This window comes from Lissotriton vulgaris, chromosome 2_1 (genome assembly GCF_964263255.1).
Source record: "Lissotriton vulgaris chromosome 2_1, aLisVul1.2, whole genome shotgun sequence".
NCBI lineage: Eukaryota > Metazoa > Chordata > Amphibia > Caudata > Salamandridae > Lissotriton > Lissotriton vulgaris.
The window spans coordinates 402,388,679-402,414,835 of NC_141687.1; the positions used below are offsets into that span (position 1 = coordinate 402,388,679).

Genomic DNA, 26,157 nt, shown 5'->3' on the forward strand with positions numbered 1-26,157 from the left:
TGGGTTTCCTGCTAAATTCCTTAAGTCACACATGGATGCTCTGGGCCCACATCTCCTAGCGGCATTAGATGAGGCATGCGACGGACAGGTGCATTGGACTGGCAGCATGCAGAGATTGTTCTGTTTTTAAAACCCGGAAGCCCACCCGAAGACCCATCGTCATATCGCCCCATTTCTCTCATAAACATTGGACCCAAGCTTCTGGGTAAAGTCCTCGCTGACCACCTTTGTGCATGCATCCAGGACTTGACCTGACCAATCCGGCTTTATGCCACATCGCTCCACCAGACACAACATACAGCGGGTCCATAATGCTCTGGCAAAGGCCCGCCGAAGCTGTGTCGCCCCACAGCCACTCTGCTCGCCGATATTGAAAAAGCATTTGATTCTCTCAGTTGGACAAATTTATTCCAACTACTAGAAGCGAGTAATTTCAGCCCATGCTTTCAGGCCTGTATGATTGCTATGTACAGATCTAACCGCCTCAGGGTGGCGGGTCACAGGTCGGCCCCCTTTACGATCAGCTGAGGTTCAAGACAAGGCTCCCCCTTGCCACCCATTCTCTTCGCCCTAGCGGTGGAGCCCCTGGCGGCATGGGTACAGAGCGACCCGGTGATGCGAGGCTTTGAGTGGTCGAGGTATTGCTCTTCGCATCGCACTTTATGCCAACGATGTGCTGTTCTTCATGACAGACCTTTTTTTCTCATGCCCCAGTATCCTGTAAATTCTCAGAGTATTTGGAGAAACATCTGGCCTTCATACGAATCCCACCAAATCAGTTATTTTCCCGGTGTGCGGGGACCAGGGCTGCAACACCTGGGCAGCACAGCACACCTGTCCCATGCATCTGCAGGCTTCAAATATCTGGGTATTTTTGTCTCACCCTGCCCGAAAATCTTGTGGGCCCGTAACTTCACCCCACTCATGGGCCGGCCTGCGGTACGAGACGGCGATTTGGTCTCACCTTCCGCTATCATTGTATGGGCGGTCGACGATTTTTCAAATGGTCTCCCTACCTTCTATATAGGGTTCAGAACTTTACTTATGATATACCACACGCTTGGTTCTCACAAAGTAATGCCATCCACAATCAAGTCTTGTGGGATGGAGGGGCGATCAGGGTAGCATTGAGCACTGGCACGCAGTTCTCATACTGTGGCGGCATTGTGGCTGAAGTCAGCTATGCTTATTATGCGGCATCCCACTTGCTTGTTAGTAACGAATGGTGGCACAACTAAAACCTAAAACAATGTCACTGTTGGCCACTCTTTGCGCCCCAGGAATCTTAGTTTTTTAATTGTTCAATCAAAACAGGTACCATCCCGTCAGAATGGAAGATTGCCTGCGTACATCCCATTCTAAGAAAACCCTCTCCAGATCAGGAATCGCGAGGCAACTCTCGCCCTATGTCTTTACTACCTCTTTTGGGTAAACAGCTTGAAAGTCTTGTCAATAAGCTACTCAGCTCTTATCTAGAAATTAATCAGATCCTTGACCCTTCCCAATCAGGCTTCCGCCTTGGCCATAGCACTGAGACAGCGCTTATGGTAGTAACTGACTCCTTGCGTCTAGGAGTGGATGCAGGCAACCCAATTCAAATATATACACCATGTATATTACACTCGATCCCAACTGTGGCGGATGGGGGCCATTCATTCCCCAGTGTGTCTCAGCTGCGAGAAGGATGAGGGGACTTATATGCACAGCGTATGGAATTGCAGTGTACTACAGTCATTCTGGCTCAGGGTGGTGACCTGTTTAGATCATGTTCTATCATGGAACCTTCCATTTGACCTGAGACTATTTTTATTACATAGCACTGACAGGATTGATGGGAACAAATATAGACAGCACTTACTCTTCCTGGCCCTCACCCTGACCAAGCGAGACATTGCACAGCAGTGGAAGGCTATGTCCCCCCGACAATTGGTGGTTGGAAGAAGGCCATAGACTGTTTCATGGGGCAGTAATAGCGGTCTTCCAGGCTCGGGGTGCCCCCAGAAACACAGGAAAATATGGTATCCTGGTATGGAGTTACTGCCTCTACCGAACACAGACCTCATATAGAATGGCGCTTTCATAGGATTCCGGTCCCTGAATTGATCAGACACTATTATATTGTTACTGGTTTTCGAATATATCCCAACTTAATCTATTTTGTGGGGTTTAAAATGCTCTGTATCATGTTTATGTTGTGTTGCCTGTATGTTATGCAGGGGTTCCAGTTTTTCACAAACATAGGTAGCTTGGTTATATCCGATGTTTCACATGTTTACTGCGGGCAATGGCCCATTATGTACCCTAAAAGGCAATAAAAATATGTTTTAAAAAAAAGATCAATATTATAACAAGAAGTTTTAAAAGGGCACATAATTAAACCAAAAGGCAACAGAAAATAAGTATAATAAAAATTTGCAGATAGTGGTTGTCCAGGAGGTACTTGGTCACCAGCCCTGCTAACCTGTCAGTGGGGAAACCAAAGCATGTGGGATTTTATTTGCTTGACTTGTCCCCAAAGAAAGATGGTCTAGCTTGCGACGATATATAAAACAATATAATTGAGTGACAATTTAATTGACTGAAATGCATAAGATTAGTATGACTCTTCTCTTTAAATCAAAAATGTGTATGAATTGCAGAATGCAGTGTTGCAGTTGTCTCAGACCCAGCCTCTTACTGAGCAATTCCAGCTGATGGACCAGAATGGCCGAACTATCCATTATGATCTTCAGCCAATCGCAGGTTGCAACACACAGATGGTGAGTAATAGTGTACCCACAAACATTTATAATTTGAAAGCTTCTACACTAGAAATCCTCATGGTAGCATAATGAGATTCCAAAGTAGTGTCTATCGTGGCCTGAGGTAGAACTGCCACTTTTATATTCTGAAGGTGTTCTCATGATAACTAAAGGTGCCGAGTACCCTACTGGACCAGTCTTCCAGGATATCTTGATTTCGCAATTTGCAAAAAAAAAAAAAAAAAAAAACGCAAAATCAGCACTTTTGTAAAACTAGTACCCACAAAATATATGCAAAAAATATTGACCCACTCCACTTTACTAGCTCTGCACCAGTAAAGGAAGTATGAGCAACAGGCTTGCAGGCACTACAGGTGTTTACTCTGTTGCCCTCCTTTCAAATGCATAAAGCCTCCTCCTGCTGTGGAAATAGCCTGCAGCCCTGCCCGCCGCCCACATTTGTGTGCCCCTGCAGACTCTGCAGGCCATTGAAAGGCTCTCCTGCCTCCTGCCTCCCACTCTCCACTGCACTCCTCTCCTCTGCACTCCTCTCCTCTCCCCCTGGCCCACATTTTCAAATAGTGTACAACTGGAACCTGATCCGGACTATTAGCATGCCAAATTGGATGGGTTTTATATGCCTTCGCTGCTGTCCCTCTCCTCCTCTGAGCAAGAATGTCCTCATATTGAGCATAAATACTTATGAGAGTTTCATTGCAAGATAAAGTAAAGATGTTCCCTTGCTCCCCTAAATAATACCATGTTTCAGGTCAGCTCGTGGTGTGTGTTGTTGATGTACTATTCTTATTTTTGCCTGGAGTTTTATTTCTTTTGAAATCTTCTGTACCCCCTGTTTGGTTCTGCACCTTCCTTTTACTTTTCAGCTCCAACCACAAGCAAAGGTTGAAAACATGGACAACAATTCAAAAAATGTGTGAGCTGTATAGGAAGTTACATCACACTCCCATTGATTTCTTATGGTGGCATACATTTAACCATATCCAACCCATTGCTTCTGAAGGGCTAAGGCATTTGCGGCGAACGTAAAGTACAGAAAATACTTATGGCAGTTATCTCCCTATTTACTTTCTGTTACTGCCAGTATCTACTACTGTATCTTCACGATCCTTTTAAAAAATAGCATTCAGAAAATTTGTCAAAATGCGAGTCTGAACTTCGAAAGAATTGTCATGGAAAAACATGTATGTTCCTTAAACATTTGCTAGTCTTCCCTTTAGTACTTTATATTATATTACTTGGTGTAGTGACATCTATGAAAAAGAATCCTTTCTAGAATGAATACGCCCCTCCACAACAGTGCCCTGACAATATTGTTCATTGTGAAGCGAAAATATGGTGTTTTCAACCATCATACAACTGACGATTTTGTTTATATTAACACTGTGAACTGAATTACTTCTAGCCACCGCCAGATTTGTCAGGCAAAGGAAAGACACAGCAAAGCAAAATGAATTGGCAAGGATCACTTGATTTGTTGTCGAAATAAATGCCCCAATATAGTTCTTTGTTGCAGTGTAGAATTGCAAAGATTTCAACCACCCTGGAAATTTAGTGGATCCAATGTCTATCATAATCATCTCTGCTTGGTTTATTGTCAGCGAGTTGCTGAATGTTCAGTTCTCTAAGACATGCATGGAGCACTCAATCCCAATCGGCGGGCGTGTTGCACAAAAAGCTTATTTTCCCCTAATTTTAAAACCCAAGTAAATAAGCACACTTCAGTGCGTTGTGTTCTAATCTTAAAAGCATTTCTAATTAGGTTTAAAATGGCTTCAGTTTAGTTTATAAATAGGATATTATATGTTGCCTTTTTGTAGAAGTTATGTTTTTGCAAAATTACTTTGAAAAATATATATACTTAATTTACAATGTATTCAGGGATTCCACATATTCTTAAATATATTTTACGGTTTGTGAATGCAGAGAAACTCTCCATCATGGGAAAGTAGGATTACACATAACTTTTCCTTATTCCTTAGTTCATATTTTCCTTACAGGTCGCATCATTATCGATAAAATACTCTCTGAATGTTGGTGTGGTTTTCAGTCATGTTCAACAGTATTTTCAGGATTGTTGTTATTTGGCAGTACTTTGCTAATTTCTAGCAGGTCTGTTGGGAGGAGGCAGATCCGGCCACCCAGTGCGTCTGAATCCCTTCACCCCAAGGATCAATAGCCCATTCTGCAGGCAGTCAATCAGTAGACTGTACATTTAGCTTCAGGTGCTGGTGACTGCTGCTGTTCAACCATCAGATTGTCGCACCTGTTCCTGTTTAATTACTGTGCTATGCCAACCCATACCATACTGGCCTTATGTCCACTGACATACTGTGGTAGGTCACCATGTAAAGCCTTGAGGCTGAGGACAAGGAAAGTGTCCTCTCTCCCACTGCAGAAAGGTACCCTTTAGGCTGCATACATGCCTACTGACTGTTGTTGACCACAAAGGATCAGGATTGCTGCTGATAAGTGGGAGAAAACATATGGGTAGTGGTTGCAGTAACTCATGTTAGTCCTCTAACCAGGATGGATCATTGTTCTTTCTGGAGTCCATAGGATGATTGTTGTGCGGAATGTTTGCACTGGAAGGATTTGAGAGCTGTGGGTGGCTATAGTAACAATGTCTTTCAGACATCTGTGAAAAGAGAATACTTGGCACGTTAAGGCTGGCACTTCACTAAATGCATGCGAACTAGTTAACCAGCACCTTACTTGTACCAACCCTTCTTGATTTGATATGATTCGACTAGTCTTAAGGAGAGCCTTGTTATCCATACCAACATGCCATTCTCATCATCACACATAAATTCACTGCCAGGGACTCAAGTGTTTTTGCAAATGCTTTTCCTCCACATTGGAAGCAGGATCAAGAAGTAGTGCTTTGAAATTCACCTGAATGTCTGACAGCAGAGTAGAATTTCTTTTGCATTTACTGTAGGCTCTAGCCTTAGAACTAAAGCCTTATGCAGTTTTCTACATCCATAAACCTTATCAGTGAATTACTTAGTTATTCCTCTTAGCCATCAACGCTTATGTTGAATGCATTTCTGTGCCATTAACAGTAGCCTGTGATAACAGCAGTGAACTAGAATATAATCCCCTATGCTTCTTGCTGTAGAAGTGCTTATTGTATCGATTATCTGTACAGCCAGCACACAAGATGTGCCATACTCCTGAAGCTCTTACTCTAGTTGAGTACCACAAAGTCGTTCCCTTAAGCTTTAAGGTAAACTTCTCTGCATTAATTTGAGCTTCTGGTCATAGAGGTGAATACTGTGCTATCCTACTGAGACTTGCATCTTAGAGTCCTTCATTTGTGCTATTTAACAGAACAGAGTTGTATAATCACGACACAATAAAACATGCACAACATTAATCAACGACTTCATGAAATGCATACAATTCTAAGAAATGTTGTGATCTAAAATGTCTTCAGTGAGTATTATTGTCAAGCATCTTCAAGTGCACAGTTTGTCTCTCTTGTCTTCTAGTTTGAATAAAGCTCATGCTAAGCATAAGAAATATGCTCAAACCTTTCCCACGCCAAATTCAGTTTCCCTTTGGATTATAAGCTTGGCAAATAACTATTCCCATCAATAACATATATTTAGCATCCTTCACTGATTATACTTTTCAGTGCTGAGGTCACGATTCCAGCTTAATATTACCAAATCGAGTTATTCAAAACTTTACTTGCCACATATTTTAGCTAACCTTTATAAAATGATAACCCAGTGATTGCGTTAGCACATCACTTCGAGATCTTTGAGAACTACATCACATACTCAAAGAGTTAATATGTTGGGAGAATAATACAGTTTTTGAGAAATATGTAATAAATGGATAAAATGCCTGTTCCCCATAGAATTCCATACACTTTGCATGGCCCATAAATTGACAACAGCTTTTTTCCTCAAGGTTAGTACAACGCAACTTATGTAAAAGATTACTAGAAAAGATTGTACCCAAATAAACATAATTATCAACCCCCTCAATTTTTTATTGACCCATAGGACAGTTACATGTTAGCCCTCTTTTTTGCCCCTAATAACTAACACCTATGGTCTTGCTGTATAAGAAAGTTCTGCCTAAAAGCTTAATTACTGCAAGTTTCTTTGCAAACCAGTGGTGGTCAGATCAAAGTGTGCAATGAATACATTGTTTTAAGCTAATTCAATAAGAACGCCGTATTCTGATAATCAAGATGAACAACCTTAGATACATTGGTTAATGTCCCGTCATGACTTTTTTTTTTATATTTGTGTTTTTAGGTTATTGCAATGTCAATAAATGTGCCTTAGCAAAACTCAGCCTCACCCGCCACCCCTCCCATCACAGTACATGCATCCATTTATTCATGTGATAAATCATGGACAGTTCGTCACTATATAGCATCCTTTTTGAGTATCCTGCTCGCCCGCAGGTCCTGCCCAGAACACTCCTCAGTTTCTACATCTTGAACTTTACCCAAGTCAGCAGGTATCTCCCATGTAAATTCCCATTTCAGTTAAACCCAGAGACCCAGCCATTCCAAATGATCTCATATTTCCTTTCACAGCCTCTGCATTGAAAGATTTCCTTTCCCATTATTCTACAGTAATGCATACCATCCAGCTATTCGGGACGTTGAGGATCAGACCCCAAGCCCCATTTCTTGGCAACATCCTGTTATGCCACCATGCATCCTAGGTTAACTAACAGCTTGTGGTATCCCATATGGTCCGTCTGCCCCCACACACCAAACAGTGCAAGTCTAGGTTGAAGCCCCAGGGGTATCCCCGTTGCACCTTCCAATGTTTCCTGCACTGCCTCCCAAAAGCCTCCAATTTCTGGACAGCCCCAGAGCGTCTGATAGAAGTGCTCTCCTGTCCACACCCTTTGCAGAATCCTAAGTTGGATGAGGCAGAGAGATGCTCAAATGGGCACCTCCGCTGGAACATGAGTGCCTCACACCAGTGGTCCCAATCAAGTTCTCCAAGATCCCAAGACCATCTATCCAGCAGGCCAGTCAAGTGGCTTGTGTGTTTTCATCAGAGTCCTGTATGGGAAGGAAATCAGTTTGCATTTTACAGGCCCACCCAGCAATGGCATTTCCAAGGCGGCATCCTCCTTCGTCTGCACATCAGGGAGGGGTGCTGTGTCAAAGAGCTACTCGCAGTTGCCATTGCGTAGCTAACATCTGACATTCCGTTTGCAAATGGGCAAATAGCACCACCCCATTAGCGTCCCAGACTTCTGCCGCAGTTGAAATGCCAATTTTGTCCCACCCCTAAAAACAATTCAAGGCAGTCACTCTTGTGAGCCTGGACACCTCTCACAATGGTGTTCTATGGGTCAGTTGAGTGCCCCACCCCATCTCTTTAGTTAACGTCCTCCAGTTCTGAACCATCATTTCCATAACTAGACACAGTACCGGGTTCGGTCTACCCCCATATACAGCTAATGTAGATAGCTTTTGTTTCCCATAGCCTAGTGATCTATCCAGAATGCTGGACATGGGAAGCATCATAATGCTTACGAATATTCGGCAGCGCTATTCCCCCTTCGTACTAAGACCGCCGAATTGTATGTAGGGCAACTCTCTGGTGTCCACCGCCCACAGCATGGTGCATGATAACACATACATTTGAAGTTCTGAAGAATGTAGAGGAAATGGTGGAGAACCAGCATTTTAAATATTGCTGCCTTCATCATCAATGAAATCGGTAAAGGCTGCCAGTGTTGTACGTCCTGGTCAAAACACTTCAGCAAGTGGGCCAGGTTTTCATCGTAATAAAGTTCCTGATCTTTGATGATCCATAGCCCAAGGTATTTAATGTAAAGATGAACACTCCTCATTTGAGTTAACAGGTAGTTTAATCACGCCCAACAGGGAGGCAAGTCGTTCAGTCCCTCGACCAAGTTACAACTGACAAACCCTTCCCACATCACATTCCAACCCATGACCTAGTTACATTCTTAGCAAGGAATGTACACAATTAAAGGTGAAGATACAACACATCTCCCTTATAATAATAACAAAACAATAAGGAATAATAAACTAGAAGAAGAAGCAAGAAGAACAAAGTAAATAGCACAGGAAAAGATAAAGAGAACTAAAGAAAGAAAATGAAGAAAAAGTCAGAAAAACAAAGGTCAAGAAAGCACAGAAACAATTCACTTAGAACAGTAATCTTGAAGATACAAAGGAGGTCTTCTAGCTCTTGTGCTAGTGCTGCGAAAAGGAACATTCTGAGGTAAGTGATTAGAACATTTTTGACTCACAAAACCGTCAGAACCAGGAACATTCTGAGGTAAGTGATTAGAACATTTTTGACTCACAAAACCGTCAGAACCAGGTTTCACAACACCATCCCCCTCCGCACACCTTGATAAACGAGACATACTCCAAACATCTCCACGAGCAAGCATAACCACATTCTTCATGACCTTCACAATGCGCCTAGGCCCAAAATACTTGGACTCACCCTTTGGTGACCAAGCTGCCCTTTTAATGAAACAAAATCACCCACTTTCCATGAAATTCTCTTTGCCCCTCTTAAGACATCGAACCCCCGCTTGTACTTCTCTTGATAGTTTTCCAACCTCCAATCATTGACCACACAACCCCTATCCTTCACCGATAGCCACAAAGGATTAAGCTTAGAACCAGCAACCCTACCTTTCAGTTTCTTAAAAGGTGACAAACCAGTCACGCTGTTAGGAGTGTTTCTGTGCGCCCCCAGTTTTTCCCTGAGAATAGGTTTTAATGGAAGCCTTCTTTCCAAAGCAGTCTGGGCACAAGCTCTAATTAACCTATTCATGCTCTCCACCAAACCATTAGCCTGCGGAAGTAAAGAGCAGTCCTATGGTGGGTGATGGATAAATCTCTCAAAAAGTCAGATATTTCCTGAGAGGGGAATTGAACACCGTTATCAGAGACCAAGACGTCAGGCACCCCTTCACAAGTAAAAGCATCCTTCAAAAATTCAATGACGTTCCTACTCAACACGGAACCCATGCAAGAAGCAGACAACCACTTTGATGTATAATCTACCAGAACAACAACAAACCTCTCAGAGGAGCCAGGTTCTCAAAAGGTCCAATAATGTCCACAGCCACTTTAGACCAAGGACGCTCAGGTATAGCAACAGGGGAAAGAGGGGCGGTGCTCACTTTCCTTGACTTATCATTACCAGCACAAATACTGCAGTCTCTCACAACAATCTCAACCTCACGGTCTAATTCAGGCCACCAATAGGATTCCCTGACTCTCGCCTTAGTGAGACTACGACCAAGATGTCCCTCATGTGCCAACTTTATTATCTTCTCCCTCATCCGAAAAGGGGGAATCAACCTGTCACCTCTGAACAATTCACCTTGAACAATGTTCAACTCATCTCTTACATTCCAATAACCCTTAGCAGGATCAGGAACTTCTTTCAAAACAGGCCATCCACTGACCGTGGATTCTAAAACAAAATCCCTGGCTGGATCATTTGAAAAGCTATCCCTCCATTCTACTTCATTCAATGCTGATTCACTCACCCATGAGACAACTGGAGGCTCAAAATCACACACAACCAACTTATCAAGGGGCGATCTAGAAAGAAAATCAGCAGGAATATTTTTAAGTCCGGGTAAGTATTCCTTGTCCCAATTGAAAACCGCACCTTTTTTCAAAAGAAGTCTAATAGGCTGCATCACGCTAGCAAAATTTGGAATACATTTTGAATAATACTCAGATAACCCATTGAAAGATTTCACCTGATCCTTGTTAGAAGGGGGTTGAGCTTGAAGAATAGCCTCCGCCAGATCAATCTTGGGACTGATATCCTCCCCGGATATAGTGTGCCCCAAATAAGACACAGAATTCACTCTGAATTTGCATTTCTCACGTTTCAAAGTCAAGCCAGATTCCTTGAGTCTAGATAAAACCCCAAATAAGATGTCATCATGCCTGCCAACATCTTTCCCGTACACCAGAATGTCGTCCTGAAAGAACAAAACAGAATCAATTCCAGATAAAACATTCTTTATTTCTGGTATTTGTAGAGCGCGACACTCATCCCAGGGGATATCACGGCGCTATAAGAAAAGAAGACTACTGAAACTGTGCTGGGGGGTTAGTTTTTGGGAAAGAGGTGAGTTTTTAATTTTTGGCGGAATTGGAGGTAGTTAGTGGTGTGTCTGAGGTCCACAGGTAACTCATTCCATCTTTTAGCCGCCAAGTATGAGAAGGCGCGTCCGCCAGTCCTTGCTTTGTAAATGCGCTTGGATTTCGCCAGAGCTGAGTTGTTGGATCTTAGATTCCTGTTGGGGATATAGAATTCGATTTTCCCTTGAAGGATGGTGGGGCCCGTTTTATGAAGGGCTCTGTGCGCGTGGCAAAGTAGTTTGAAGGTCTTCATGATCCTCTGAAAACAAGCAGCTGCACTAGCTAGCCCAAAAGGCATCCTGATAAATCTGTAAGCACCAATAGGAGTTACGAAAGATGTTAAATGCCTTGATTCCTCATGCAACAAAACTTGGTGGTACGCTGCTGACAAATCCATAACGCTAAACACAGTAGCCCCACCCAACTTGGTCAAAATCTCATTTATATTAGGCAAAGGCTGCCTGTCAACCCAGATTGAACCATTTAGACTCCTGAGGTCCACACACATCCTAATTTTGGTACCCTTGTCCTTAGGTGCCAAAACATTTGGCGCAAGCCATTCTGAAGATTCTATTTCCTCGACCACACCCAGCTTCAACAGCCTATGAATTTCATCTTGAAGTGGTTTCAACATAAGATTTGGCACTTTCCGAACTTTGTGTACTACAGGTTTTGCATTCCCTTTCAAAATAATCTTATGTTTGAAACCTTTCAAAAGACCCAAATCATCACTAAATACTTCAGGAAATTTTTCTAAAATGTCAAGAAAATCACCTAGATAAGAGACCAACATAACCTGTTCAGGAGCATTGGGATTCAAAATAATCCCTAGGTCTCTTTGATGACGCCATCCAAGAAGATTGTCCCCCCTTTTCGCAACATACACTTTTCCAACAGTTTCTCTACCCTTAAAAGTAATGGTCTGGATGGAATACCCAATCAAATCAATCTTTTGCTTCGCATACCCGACAGGATTAATGTCAGGAGCCAAAAGCTTGATCTTGTCTCCCTCAAAATTTGAAAACCAAAATTTGTCACTAATAAGAGTGAAAAGTGAACCGGAATCAGCCAGTACAGGGACAACCTTATTGGCAATATGAATGTCACAAGAGGGCATAATTACAAAATCATCATCTACTTGATTCACACCATTAACAACATCATCCTGCAAATTAGTGATGCAATGAATGGAATCCTGAGAGTACTCTTCTTCGTCGTCTACAAAATGACTTTGCTGTTTTTACACATCCTTGCATAGTGGCTTTTTCTACCACAGTTCCTGCAAACGGTACTTTTGGCAAAACAGTTTGGATAGTTCGGTCCATGTTTCTCACTTCCACATCTGGGACATCTAAATTTAATGTCCCTGTTAAAACTGTTGTTTTGTTTAGGTCTTTCAATTTTTAGTGTGGTCTTCTCTTGCTTTGAAGGAGTTTTACTTACTGAAGCAACACTTATTTCCAGTTGAAAGATTAGTCGATTTTCATTACCTATACTAGAAACAGGATCAGTTTGAGTAGTACCCTTCCAAATCTCCTTTACCCAAGTAGAGTTATGCTCAACACTCTCAACAATAAGTATGGCCTCTTTCAAATTTGGATTTTTCAACAAAAGCTTTTCCTGAATCTTTTGGTCATTAGTGCAACGAACAAGTTGATCACGAATGAGAGAGTCAGTCAACAGTTCAAATTCGCAAGTTTGCGCAAGAGATTTAAGTGCTGCCACATAATTTCCAACTCTTTCGTTCTTACCCTGTGTACGCATAAAAAACGTATGTCTCTCCATGACAACATTAATTCGTGCTCCAAAATGATTCTTTAAAAGAAGTACACTCATTTCGTACACATCAGAAGGTTCACCCGCACCCCTACCAATAGGTATAGGATCCAAACTATCGTAGATGTTCCTTCCTTCAATACCTAAATTGTTCAACAAAACTGCCTGTTTCCTGATCGCAGAAAACTTTTCACCACCAATAGCAAGCAAATATGAGTCAAAAATTGGCTTCCATTTTTTCCATGGTAAAATCGGTTCACCTTGCTCACTCAAGAATTGAGGCAGTTGATTCATTCCACTCGCAGAAGATGACATCCTGAAAAGGAAAATTAACTAAACAAGCTAACACAACAATCTAAAATAATAATCCAAAATAATGAAGGAAAAATAACAATCAGAAAATAAAGAAGTAAAATCTGCCTTTCTTTTTTTTTTAACCAAACAGAAAAAAATAAAATAATTGCAAACTTCACTTCTCTTCAGTAGGTACTTCCTTCTTCCTAGCGTACACCGGTACTTCCTTCAGTTCACGAAGATGGATAATTGATCAGCTGCATTCCTTTCCGTTTTCATCTTGAGTAAACTCCACCTCTTTTCGTTCTCCTTTTGGTCAAACTGCGCCTCTAATCGTTTTCAACTTAACAACTTGCCTCAATCCAAAATAATATTTGAAAACGATGTACGAGTGAAAGTATTATCACGGAGCGCACTTCCGCAAGATGCGTGCAAGCGAGCGTGCGTGTCACCACGAAATACGTGTGACGAAAGAGGAAACGTGACTGCTCTTCAGCGCGGGGCCGCAACTGAACGTCATGTAATTCGAAAAGATGCTCATGTACAGCTCGCGCGGAGCATTCAAAACACGCAGTTTTAAGAAGGTAGGCACTTCTGCGGAATATTTTAATGAAGTTAAAAACTTCTAAAATGTACTTGCCGCATATTATAACGCCGCTTCTGGGATCAGGTCGGATCTTCAAAAAACACTCGAAAAGATCTTCAGATAAATAATTAACTCACTACCGCACCGTAGTGGTCCTGGAAATCCTTAAATCCAAATCACGAAGAGTTCTTCATCACCTGTTGGGCTCATCGTCACCAGTAATGTAAAGATGAACACTCCTCATTTGAGTTAACAGGTAGTTTAATCACGCCCAACAGGGAGGCAAGTCGTTCAGTCCCTCGACCAAGTTACAACTGACAAACCCTCCCCACATCACATTCCAACCCATGACCTAGTTACATTCTTAGCAAGGAATGTACACAATTAAAGGTGAAGATACAACAGTATTTTACTTTAATAGTCTCCACTCGTAAGTGGTAGGGCCAGCGGCTAGCCCCTATCCCAGCTGCCCATGGGAAACAGTAACGATTTATCCCAATTTATGACAAATATATAGACCTCTCCAAAAACATGAAAAATGTCTTGCAACCTCTGAAGTGTCGTTGGCACACGGGTCAAATACAGCAAAATATAATCTGCATACAGGGACATTTTTTCCGCCCTGCCCAATCCCAAATCTGCATGTCCACTCTTATCCATTTCACCAGGTACTCTATCGCCATAGCCAAATAGACTTCCCCCCCTGATATGTCTGCCTCTTAATTAGTCATTTGGTGTGGACCTTGTCTGATCGCAGGGCAATCAGCTATGAAGCTTAAAATTTCCCGCTCTTGAACCATCAGCCATGATTCCTAAAAGCAAGCAAGTTGCGATGCCAGCTCTCCCCATTTTCCACAAAGTATAGGTGGGAGGCCTGTTCTAGTCTCCCAACACTCTCTTCATTCTGAGGCACCATATCCCAATCCTCCATTTACTCTGGGACGCACGTCCCCCATGTTCAATCCTACTCTCAGTGGTGAGGGGTCATTAATACCACGATCTAAGTGCTCTGCCACCTCAAAGCTGGGCAGGAGATCAGTAGTTGTAAGAAAGTAAACCAACCAGGAATGAACTTCGTGGGAGCCAGAGTAGAAGAAGTATCACCTTTCCTGTTCGTGTAGAGCCCTCCATACATCACACAATCCTAGCGCCTGCACAAACCCTCCAGTCTACCCCTCGTCATTGTCCCTTCCACTTTTGCACTGATCCTGTCCAGGTAGATTTCCTGGTGCATTAGCCAGAACAGGTCCCACTTGCTGAAGTGTTATTCTCTGCAACCCAGGAGGTACGTAAACGTTAAATAGTATCAAAGGTAAACCTATATTCACCCAGAATCACTATGTAGCACCCTTGTATATCTGCTCATGTGCAGAACATGTGAAACGAGAGAGATCTATGGATAAGTACCACGACCCCCCTAGACCCGGGTGTGGTCTGTGCATGAGCAATTAACTTATATTTGCCCCTAACCATACTTCAATGTTGTGCATCCACAAGATGGGTCTCCTGTAGGTATACTATGCCAGGTCACTATCAAGATAGTGCCCTATGGACCAGCCCCCTTTTGACCTTGTTGTCCAATCCATTAACATTCCGTGTCACTATCAACAGCTGTTAGGGCTGTACCATTGGATAACTAGGTCCGTCAGTCATATTAGCTTTATTTCGATAAAAACATATCTTAATAGCTATAATACATAAGTTAAAAAACAGAATTATGATGAAAAAAGACAAAGCAGTATCACAAGTATTACTAACACTCTATATGACTGAACAGAGAATTCATCTGGACCTTGATAATAAGATAGTTAAAATAGCATTAAAAGATAATATCTACAACCTAAAAGCAGAGAAAGTACAGTTTCTAAAAAGCGGGTAGCTCATAGCAGCAACAATACTTAAGGGTTAGCTTTCAGCGATCTTGACCTAATGATCCAAGCCCAGCTCAGGAATTTGGCCAAACCATTGGATAACTCCTTCCTCTAGTCTCCCCCTGCCGCTGGACCCAGTGAACGGTTGAACAGAGTAAGTACATTCTTATACCGTGATAGAAAAACATGAAAAACCCCAAAAAGGATAACATTAACCGAAAACAACCCTGCCCACCTCACTGTACCGTGTCGTGATTGTAGAACGAACCACCTCCAAACACACAGTTTGTATAGACTTCAAACCTGCGAAACAAACCAACAGTATTTGAGTCAATCACCAGGGTGCAGCCAGCAGCCATCGTCATCAAGCTGTTTTCACACATAGTAATTACATCAGTGCACCAGCGTACCCGCTGATTAGTAGCACGCCGCGTTCCATAGAGGGGCACAAAGACCCCTATGATGAAGCATGACACCAAAGGCCCTTTTGGTGTGTGAGGGGTATTTAAAGTATACAACGTGCTTCCCACCATTGTAGGAAACACACCCAACTCCAGACCTTTTTCCTATTTTCGCCTATCTCATATTGGTGGAATCTATTTGTTTATGAACTATAGTTGGGAAGATTGAATCCGCTCCTCGTGTCCACGTGGACATGTTCCCTTTCCACTTCCTCCTTTGATTTGTATGGTATTCAGACAGCGCACAGCTGTGGGAGTTAGCCAGAAATTCTGTTTTTTTTAACTCTAGTAACTAGCCTAGTGACTAAGAGCAGGCATTGTACCTCTTTGGGCGAAGCTCGTTACATTCTCTTTTAACATACACACCAACACATAAAACACAACTCGCACAATCTACACTTTCCTCATCACGTCACATGGCATAGAAAGCATAGCCGACAGAATGGGCATGACATTTGCTGAAGATGAAATCGACAGGCTCCTAGCAGCGATCAATCCTTTTGAGGGACTAAGCAACACCGACCCGGGCCCAAGCAGTGCAGATTGGGATGAACTAACTAATCTAAGAAGAACACAAATCAAAACAGCACTGCCTGTCCTGTTCATGACGGAGTGCCTGAGGTACAATGCGGCACCACAGGGTCTGATTGTCCGTAATGAACCTTTCATTTTTCAAAATGATAAAGTATTTAAAAAGGACTGGTCATTCATCTTGTAACATTGTACCAGACATTGGTTGTTTTTGATCATAAAAAACAGCCACAAGAATAGGGCAAGAAGAATAGCGCAAGCACTGAAAATTGACAACCAAAAACTGGAAGTCTAACTGAAGACCTACCAACCCCAAGTTGTCCTAAAAAAACGTCTACATGAACTTAATCAACAAATGACAGACTTTGAGGTCACACTCAAACAAAGTAAATTCAACAAACTTAAAAAGGACAAGGAACGTTTTACCCTTGAGAGAGCCTAACCCTACACCAGGGATGACTACATACCAAAAGACTATACCAGTGATCAGGATAGCAACACTTCAGATAACAGTTCCAACAAATCGAATTCCAGCAGGAGGTACTCCTTCAGGAACCAGAGAGGAGGCCAACAATATCAAAGACCGTATAATCCCAGACGGAGAGGATGGAGTGGCTACCAACGCCCCCCTGTTTTTCAACAATACTAATACGGACCGACACCTATGGGGGGTCCTTTTCAACAATGGGCACCCGATTATGATTATTACTTCTACGGGCCACCGCCTTTTTTAGGATCACACCCGGGACCCCGACGGGGTAGGAACAGGAGAGGCAACAATGTACACTGGACAGTGGAAGAAACAGAAGACCCACCATCTCGACAAGGAGCATGACGGGCTCAATCAACAACCAAGCGTACACCAGCAAGAGGGGCATCTGGAGACTAGCAAAATTCTCCACCAGGATAACCCTTTCAGGCACAACATTAAGACCTGGAAGCGATGCATTGATGACGTGCTGGTCATCTGGGAGGGCAACACTCAAGCAGTTGAGCACTTTACGGAGTGGCTCAACCGACAAAAACCCTACCTTAAATTCACTAGCACTGCATCCTGTGACCAATTGTTTTTTCTAGACCTTAATATTTACCCTGAAGGAGGATTATTGAGGACCACTACACACTTTAAACCGATATCGAAAAATTGTCTGTTGCTGTATGACAGCTTCCACCTGCGCCACCTACGCGACAATCTTCCATATGGGCTGTTTCTTCGCCTTCGGCGAAACTGCACCAACCTTACTGATTACAAGAAACAAGCCTCAGATCTAAAAACAAAACTCTCCCACCGTAAGTACCCGGCACCCATCATAGACAGGGCAATGAAGAGGGTGCGCAACAATAACAGGGAGGCTCTTTTGGAAGAGAAAGTTCCCAAAGATTCAGACGCCAGACCCATCTACATAACTACCTATAACACCCATTCCAACATAATTTCAAAGATTGTGAACAAGCATTGGAGCACCCCTGTATGTGGTGACCTGCAATTAGAGAAACCATTGGTCGCACACAAAAGAGGCAGGACCTTAAGGACATGCTGGTCCACACACAACCACACATAGGCGCAGCCACACATACGAACAAGCCCACTCTACAGCCGGCCGGGTCCACCATCCCTGTGGCAATTGCAGTACTTGCCACCTGACCAAAAAAAGTAGATGGGTGAAATTCAGAAATGGCAGTGAATGGGAGCAGAGAAAGTTCACCAACTGTAATAGCCGGAAGGTCGTGTACATGATCACGTTCCCCTGTGGGCTGGAGTACATTGGCATGACGTCACCACCAGTCAAAATTCGAATCGGCAAACATAAAAGAGCACCACAAAAATGGCGTCACACTACTTGCCCGAAACCCACACAGTAAATGACCTGTAGTGGACTATCATAGAGCAATTACCATCAGAAACTGGCTTATTGGAAAAGCGCATGCTCCGAAAGATATTCAGATGGATCCCCACCGAAACAAGAAGAACCGTCACCCAAGCCCTCGTCACCAGCCGCTTGGACCACAGGAACGCCCTCTACGCAGAAACCACAGCAAAACTTCACAGAAGACTCCAGCGCATACAGAGCGCCTCCGCTCGCCTCATCCTCGACATCCCTCGCCCCAGCCACATATCCGCCCACCTGAGAGACCTGCATTAGCTTCCAGTCAGCAAGAGAATCACTTTCAGGCTCCTCACCCACGCACACAAGGCTCTCCACGACATAGGCCCCGACTACCTCAACAGACGCCTCACATTCTACACTCTGTCCCGCCAGCTCCGCTCTGCCAGCCTCACCCTCGCCACCATCCCACGGATTCGCGGAACCGCCACCGGAGGAAGATCCTACCAGGCCGCCAAGACCTGGAACTCCCTCCCCGTCCAACTTCGACTGACCCAGGACCACCTCACCTTCAGGAGAAACCTCAAGAACTGGCTGTTCGAGCAGTAGCAGCACCTTCCTCCCCCCCCCCCCCAGCGCCTTGAGACCCTCATGGGTGAGTAGCGCGCTTTACAAATGCTATGATTGATTGATTGAATAGCGCTGGGTGTTCCGCCTGGGCAATAGTGTCACTGGACTGAATGACAGTATCCTTTGGAACCAGTTCACCCAAACATAATAACAATCAGATACCCTTTGTGCAACTCAGTGTGATGTAGGCACTAACCAATATTTACCCCCTGGGGTGTGTTATCCACCTCAAACCCCGCAACCACGTAATTTCATCGCGACTGAGAGAGCTGGCCGATTATTTATTTTTTATCCATGTGTACCTGCTCCTTATCCCTCTTCTAATTTTTTTATGTGTTTTAATGAAGCATACCAGCTTTATAGCGATTCATGAATGCTTGTTTATCCCCTTTAGTTAACAGTGCAGGGGGCTCCGGTGCTGCTTGATTAACTTTTCCTACGTAGGAGATAATTAATATGACCAACAGTCTGCGCACCAAGCCCTGGCTTCACTTCTGGCAGTAGGACAGCACACTGCGCAGCCGCAGTACACTTTCTGAAGTTAGCGGTTTAGTTTCAGACTGCCGTTGGGCCAGTGTGACGCATATCTCATCGGTTATGCCCACACAGGCAGTTGTCCGCTCTCAGCGCAGTCGCAGTCTGTTTTTTGAAACAGGATCACCTTACCTCTGATCTCGGTTCCGGCTCTGTGACACACCGGAACCGAGGCCAATTGATGGCACATACTGTTCCACACGTACGCCTTCCGAGTGGCGGGAACGATTTGGCAATCAAGGAGAGTAGAAATACCGAACCCTCCCGACTCCTCATACAACACGGAGCCGCGGAAGGGACGTTTGTAGAAGGTAGTACCACTACTCATGTAAGTACGGAATAGCCGTTTTTCAGCAGAATCACCACCACCCTTACCTAGTGAGTACCTGCTACATCGCTGAATTATGCCTTTATCTTTTCAGGGTACAATTAAGCACGGGGTCCCCTCCGTTCTCGCAGGCTCATGATGCCACTGGCTTCATTTTAGCAAGAATGCATTCTAACTACATTTTTATCCCATAATACAAATTTGTACCACCCCTAGGGAAATACTACAGGGACTACTTGGATTTTTATAGAGTGTGTGTTTTATGTTAAGTGTTGGGTATGTCCACTTTATGTTTAGCCAATGACCTTACATTAATCAAACAACAGTAGCTCTTTATTTGTCTGTGGGCCTGAACTGGTTTCGTACTAGACTGTTTAATAGCTGGCATGCTTAGTTCTGTCAGATGTGAGCCAGGGAGCACATAACCACAAGGACATGTAAACTGGGGGGATCCAGCTCCTTTATCCAGCCTATGTGTAAAACAGCCTTGATATTGATTAGGCATATTGAGTGTGTGCATCTCCGTGCATCTCCGTGCTAGTATACCGCGTAACATCTGAGACAAGTGGCCAGAGGTTGTGCCCCTAGGCCCCTTCCAGGCGCGGACGGGCACAGACGGGCTTGCCTTTGGTACGCCCGCTGCGTGTCCTTTCCATGTGTGTTTAAATCTCGTGGTGGCGGAAAAGACTAGACCGCTCACCACAGGAAGTCGGAAATTCTGTCCGGCTCAGCCCGCCGGAACTGTCTCCGGATCACCTGCCCTCCGCACACAGCTGCGGCTGACCGGGGCTTACTCAGTCCGCTGCGCGTCAGCCCAAGTGCGTTTAAATCTCGTGGTGGCGGAAAAGACTAGACCGCTCACCACAGGAAGTCAGAAGTTCTGGCCTGCTCAACCCGCCGGAACTGTCTCCGGATCACCTGCTCTCCGCACAAACAGCACACAGCTGCGGAGGACCGGGGCGTGATCAGTTCAAAAACAAAGTAAGGGCAGCACAGTAAATTTCATAAAAGACCCTCTCTAATGTGCAAATTACAGCGGTGCAAATATGCGAGCAGCATAATATGTTTAATAAAGTCCCCCCCTTATGTGCAGGCAGTCAATGTTTTAGCAGCAGCGAGAAATAGGTTAAAAATCAGTGAAACAAATAAAAGAAACCAGCGCCCTCAAGACGCCAGCAGGGCTTACTCAGTCCGCTGCACGTCAGCCCAAGTGCGTTTAAATCTCGTTGTGGCGGAAAAGACTAGACCGCTCACCACAGGAAGTCAGAAGTTCTGGCCTGCTCAACCCGCCGGAACTGTCTCCGGATCACCTGCTCTCCGCACAAACAGCACACAGCTGCGGAGGACCGGGGCGTGATCAGTTCAAAAACAAAGTAAGGGCAGCACAGTAAATTTCATAAAAGACCCTCTCTAATGTGCAAATTACAGCGGTGCAAATATGCGAGCAGCACAATATGTTTGATAAAGTCCCCCCTTATGTGCAGGCAGTCAATGTTTTAGCAGCAGCGAGAAGTAGGTTAAAAATCAGTAAAACAAATAAAAGAAACCAGCGCCCTCAAGACGCCAGCAGGGCTTACTCAATCTGCTATAAGCGTTAAGGGGGGCCATATGATAACAATGTCTGCGACCCGGGCACTCCCAGTTGGCCAGCTACATTATGGTCCTACTGAAAAGTGTCATGTTTGGTATCAAACAACTTGTTTAATCAAATCTGACTCATTCCACATGTCAGATTGAATGTGACATGCATCCAGCTGGCTACCTTAGAGGTTGCCCCGTGGTTTCCCCACCCTTTCCTGTCACGGCCTGACAGTCAGCTGCTGCTGCTGCCAACAGAGGAATCTGACCCTCTGCCAGGAAGTAGGAACGGATGCAGAAACAAAGGCATGCCTGGGTTGGAGGTGTCACCTCCCTCCCTGAAAAGGTGACCTATGAAGGCATTCCAAGACGGTGAGCTTCAAAGCTCCCACTGCATCTGATATGCAATAGTCTTCCTCCCAGTGGAGGAGAAAGTCAACATCCTGCCCCAGGCACATTTGCAACCCAGGCAGGTGGGAACATTTAAAATAGTCAAGAGGCATACGCCACCAAAAGGCTGGCCACACTACTAGGTCTGTACTGCCGAAGACGGGTTCTACGATTTTTAAATGTGACAGAATAGACGCTTCTGGGTAGAAAAGGTCACCTCAGAGGTGGACCAGCCACTGGGGCTAGTAGCCCACTGGCTACTATCATCCAACCCCCAAACACTCCTAAATCAAGGATTTAAGGGGCTCCCTGGTACCAGAACCTCAGATGTGATCGACTTGCAACCTAGGGCAAAGAAGACACCCAAGTCTGCAGCTTCAGGACCTGCACAAACCAAAGGATGCACCTGTGGCAAACACCTTGCAACTCTTCTGATTCTCTTTGTTTTGGTGTGTAAATGATATAGAAATGTGCTTTTATTTTTATCAATCGGTGTCAGATTTCTATCGAGTTGTGTCAATTACTTAGCGTCCATGTTGGTACTCTGAAATGTTTAACACATGTTCCTCTAGTGAAGCCTGACTGCTCTGTGCCACACTACCAGGACTGAGCGAGGGATTTATTAGTATGAATCCAAAGGACCTGAATGAGGCATTGTGAAATTATCACATGGTGAAGCCAAAGCAGCCTCACTGCATAATAACCCACTTTCCTCCAAACATAATGAAGAATGTTTTGGAGAAGAAAATATATAAATGGAAGTCCCAGGCTCTTCAGTAGTTGAGTTCTCCAAATCACAGTCGGATAATTTGCATCTCACTTGGGAAAAAATCTGTTTTAACCTACATTTTATTAGGAACCAGGGGTTAGCTGACCATGTTTTATCCCACTGTTGCTTTATTACCATCACTGAATATTGAAATTGGGAGAGACAGCGCTCGTACGAACACTGATACTCTTTTCTATTTCAGCTCGAAGTAACAGTTTTATTTGAATTCACTTTGTAGTAAGAGACCTTTTCAATTTGTCTACGGAATACTCCTACACAGATTGTGGTTAAAAATGTAACATCAAGTGCAAATAACTGCATTTTCTATTTAATTTTGCCACTCTTAAATCCTTTAAAGCAGAGTTTTCTCTAAGATGGATAGTAAATGGCTTGCTAGCATCTTCTATGAATGCTAATATTCCCTCCTTTTTCCTTCTCTTCATTTTTATTTGAGATGCAGAATATATGCAAAAATATACTAATCATATTCAATTTTATGATGTACCTGAAGAAGGTGGAATTTAAAATTCTGTAGATCTATGCTTGACAGGACATCTGTAGAGAGGTCATGGTTCTAGATATTCTGTAACATTCAGAACTTTCCTACCTTGTCATTTATTCAACTGCAAATGGGAGAGCACAATTAGGAATTTAAATTACTAGGGGTACTTTTCACATCTAAATGAATTTAGCAGCTTCTTAGAACGTATTTATAGATCAGTTGATACTTAATGCTGGCAATTTACTATTCTAGACTCGTTTTTTCTTCTTCCATATTCATGTATACTTCAAATATTTATTGTAATTTACTTCTGTTGTAAGGAAGGTGTATAGGTTGTAGAGTTTTAATGTTCGATAACCTAAATGTAGTTTTTTTTTTATCTAAGACAAAATGGAAAAAATAAATTGCATCATTTCAGTTTCCATTCCTATGAGTCAAATTATCTGTCTTCATGGCCTGTCTGGCTTTTACTTCCTCGTTGGAACCTTTATCACACTTCCTGGTATATTTACTAACCACCTAGGCCTTGCATTTGAGCCAATCTTATTTTATTAATGGATCCCCAACTCACACATAAAAACCTGGAGCCAGGTCTGCTTTACAGTGTTATTGTTATTTGTTCTGGTGAGCTCAACATGTCCACTTATGCCAAATGGCCAGAGCTCAGGCTAGCAGAGGCTGTGCCATCTCCTCGTTTATGCAGAACATCTGAAAAGTCACCACTGTTTCACTATCGTTATTGTTATTTATGTGTTACTTGAACATCTTTCAGAAATGTACTTCCTTTTATGTAGCACTCTACCTTATACATCAGCATTGATGAGTTTCCATTATGAGCTAATGAATATAAATAGCAGGCGTTTTTCAATGAAATAATTGCAACCCCCCCACCTGCTAATTGTGGCTTTATTGGGAGGTGGGGCCGCTTAGTTAAGGTCTCCAAGAGGTGGTGAAAAATCAGAGGGAATGCAACATTTTTCCCCTGCATATTTTGAAAGTAAAGCTATTTCTGAGCATTCTGGCGGAACGAAAAAGAGATCTATTTTTGACAGGTTTTCTTTAAAGGAAATGATCATCCTTACATGAGCTTTTTTGAGCCAATCAAGGGAAAACATGTTTCACCCCCAAACTGCACTGTTTTGAAAAAAGCACTGTTCATATTTTCATTTTGTGTTTACAGATCAAAACGCACCTGCTGTTGAGACCAGTGCCCAAAGTCTGCCCTCAGCTATGTCGGCTGCGTGACTTCTTTTGCTGTCAATTACAATTCCACTTTTTCCCTGCATCAAAGAGGATTAGAGGGCGCAGGGCCTGGAATTCCAATGCACTTTAAAAATTATATGTGTGTATAAACATCTGCTTAAAGCTTGTAAAGACTGGAGTTAAGATTGCCTCAGAATTCCTGGCCCCACTACCACCTTGACACATATAACAACAGAGAAATTCTGGCAATGAGCTGATTTCTGTTGAAGCAAAGAAGAATTTATCTTGAGCTAATTGTCCTTCCTGTTCAGTGATGATAGTGTACGGGTCATTGTGCTGCATCCTTGGTCTGCTGTAACCCATTCTTAATAATTTGCTCTTTCACTGTTGCTATTACAGATGATTGTTACTGGCCAGTCGGAAAATGGACAGGTTCTCCATGTGATTCCTGCCACTCCGTCAACAGTGGCACAAGTGATGTTACCTCAGGGTCAAATTGTCAACGTAACTGCTTCCCACGGTGAGCATTCTCCAATGAATTGCTTGAATTGTTCATGTTTAATTGATCTTCATCATTGAATTCTACCTCTGTCATGAATTAATTCATGGGTTAAGTCTGAAGTAAGCGAGACATTGTTACGCTTATTCAATGGTATAATGAAACTTTTTTTGATGAGTCATGTTTGTATTTGGTTTAGATATTTTTCTGCACCAAAATCAATCACTGGTTTTGTATTTGCCATAAAAGTCCAAATGGGTACAGTCTCAGCATGGCTCAATGTTTAACTTTACTAAAAGTTTATGAGATCAGTGGTGCTTCAGCAGTCAGACAGGTAGGTACATACTGCTTGGATCCTGCGGGCACAGTTTTGAACCCGTAGATAGCTTTCCACAGGGTGTGAGGTTCTCAACTCCAGTCATTATCTAGAGACTGCTCCATAGCTTTGTGGACATGCAGAACTGTAGCTACTTAGTCATATGGATGTGTTGTACCAGAATGTGCTGAATCCGAAATCAGTATCATCACATCATTACAAACACCTATTAAAGTTACCATATGAATTGCTTGCTTCAAAAGACACATTCACCAGCAGAAAAAAACAGAAAACTAATAATATGCCGTTACTCTCTTTTCTTTAAATTTAATTTCATAACTGTTTTGCTGTCAGCATCCCTCTGTCTTAAAGTAAGACTATGAAAAGTGCCATTGATCTTGATTGGATGGTAGAGATCTTGAATTTACCAACTTTCTTTTTTAGAGTTGTTCTGATCCAGTTTAAGATTGTTGTACAGGAAGTCCGCTTCATCCTCAAGGACAGTACCTTACCAGTTAAATATTTAATCATGGAAGTGCACAAAGCCATAAAGAGGTTAACATTGATAAAACATCTAGTGGCACTTCATTTGTTGGAGAAATGTGTTTTTAGTAGACCACTTAGACTCATATCCCTAGTAGGGGATGGGTTGGAGATCGATCATGTGTAATAAACATAATTTTTCTTTGAATTTTTAAAATTCCACTGCATTGTGAACCATTAGAGTCCAACTATGTTCTCATGTGCCAAGCCACTAAGCTTAAAATTGCATCATTTTGTTCAGGCTCAAAGAGTTGCAACTTACCACAGGCATTTGTAACTCCGGAAAATTCTAGGTTAATGCTGGCAATTGTAGCTCAGACAGTTCTGAATTTATACTGGAGGTTTACTCAAACATCACTTGAACGATGTTCACACTTTCTCTTCCAGTGTTAATGCTATGGAAAGAAGATTATATTTGTACCTTCAGCCTTGGAAGAACATTGTTTAGGACCTATTGATCTTCTTTGTTGTCAGAGTTAAAAGTCTTTAGTCGGGGGCGTGGCCAAGATGGCGACGGAGTAAGACGTGCCTGCGAGCTCCTCCGGCACCCCAAGCCCTTCATAGCTTTGTCTAGCGGTACTGGGGCGATTTCAGCCTCGGCTTTGACTCTCTTTGGCTCGC

At 43.2% G+C, this 26,157-nt stretch overlaps 1 protein-coding gene across 1 annotated transcript in view; it reads left to right on the forward strand.

The window, feature by feature from the left end:
• The window catches only part of CARF (calcium responsive transcription factor), a 367,392-nt gene that overhangs the window by 78,435 nt on the left and 262,800 nt on the right, over positions 1-26,157 (forward strand). The window contains exons 3-4 of the mRNA XM_086955271.1: positions 2,640-2,759; positions 24,578-24,698. Coding sequence (XP_086811397.1) covers positions 2,640-2,759; positions 24,578-24,698 — 241 coding nt within the window. The remainder of the gene's footprint in view (positions 1-2,639; positions 2,760-24,577; positions 24,699-26,157) is intronic.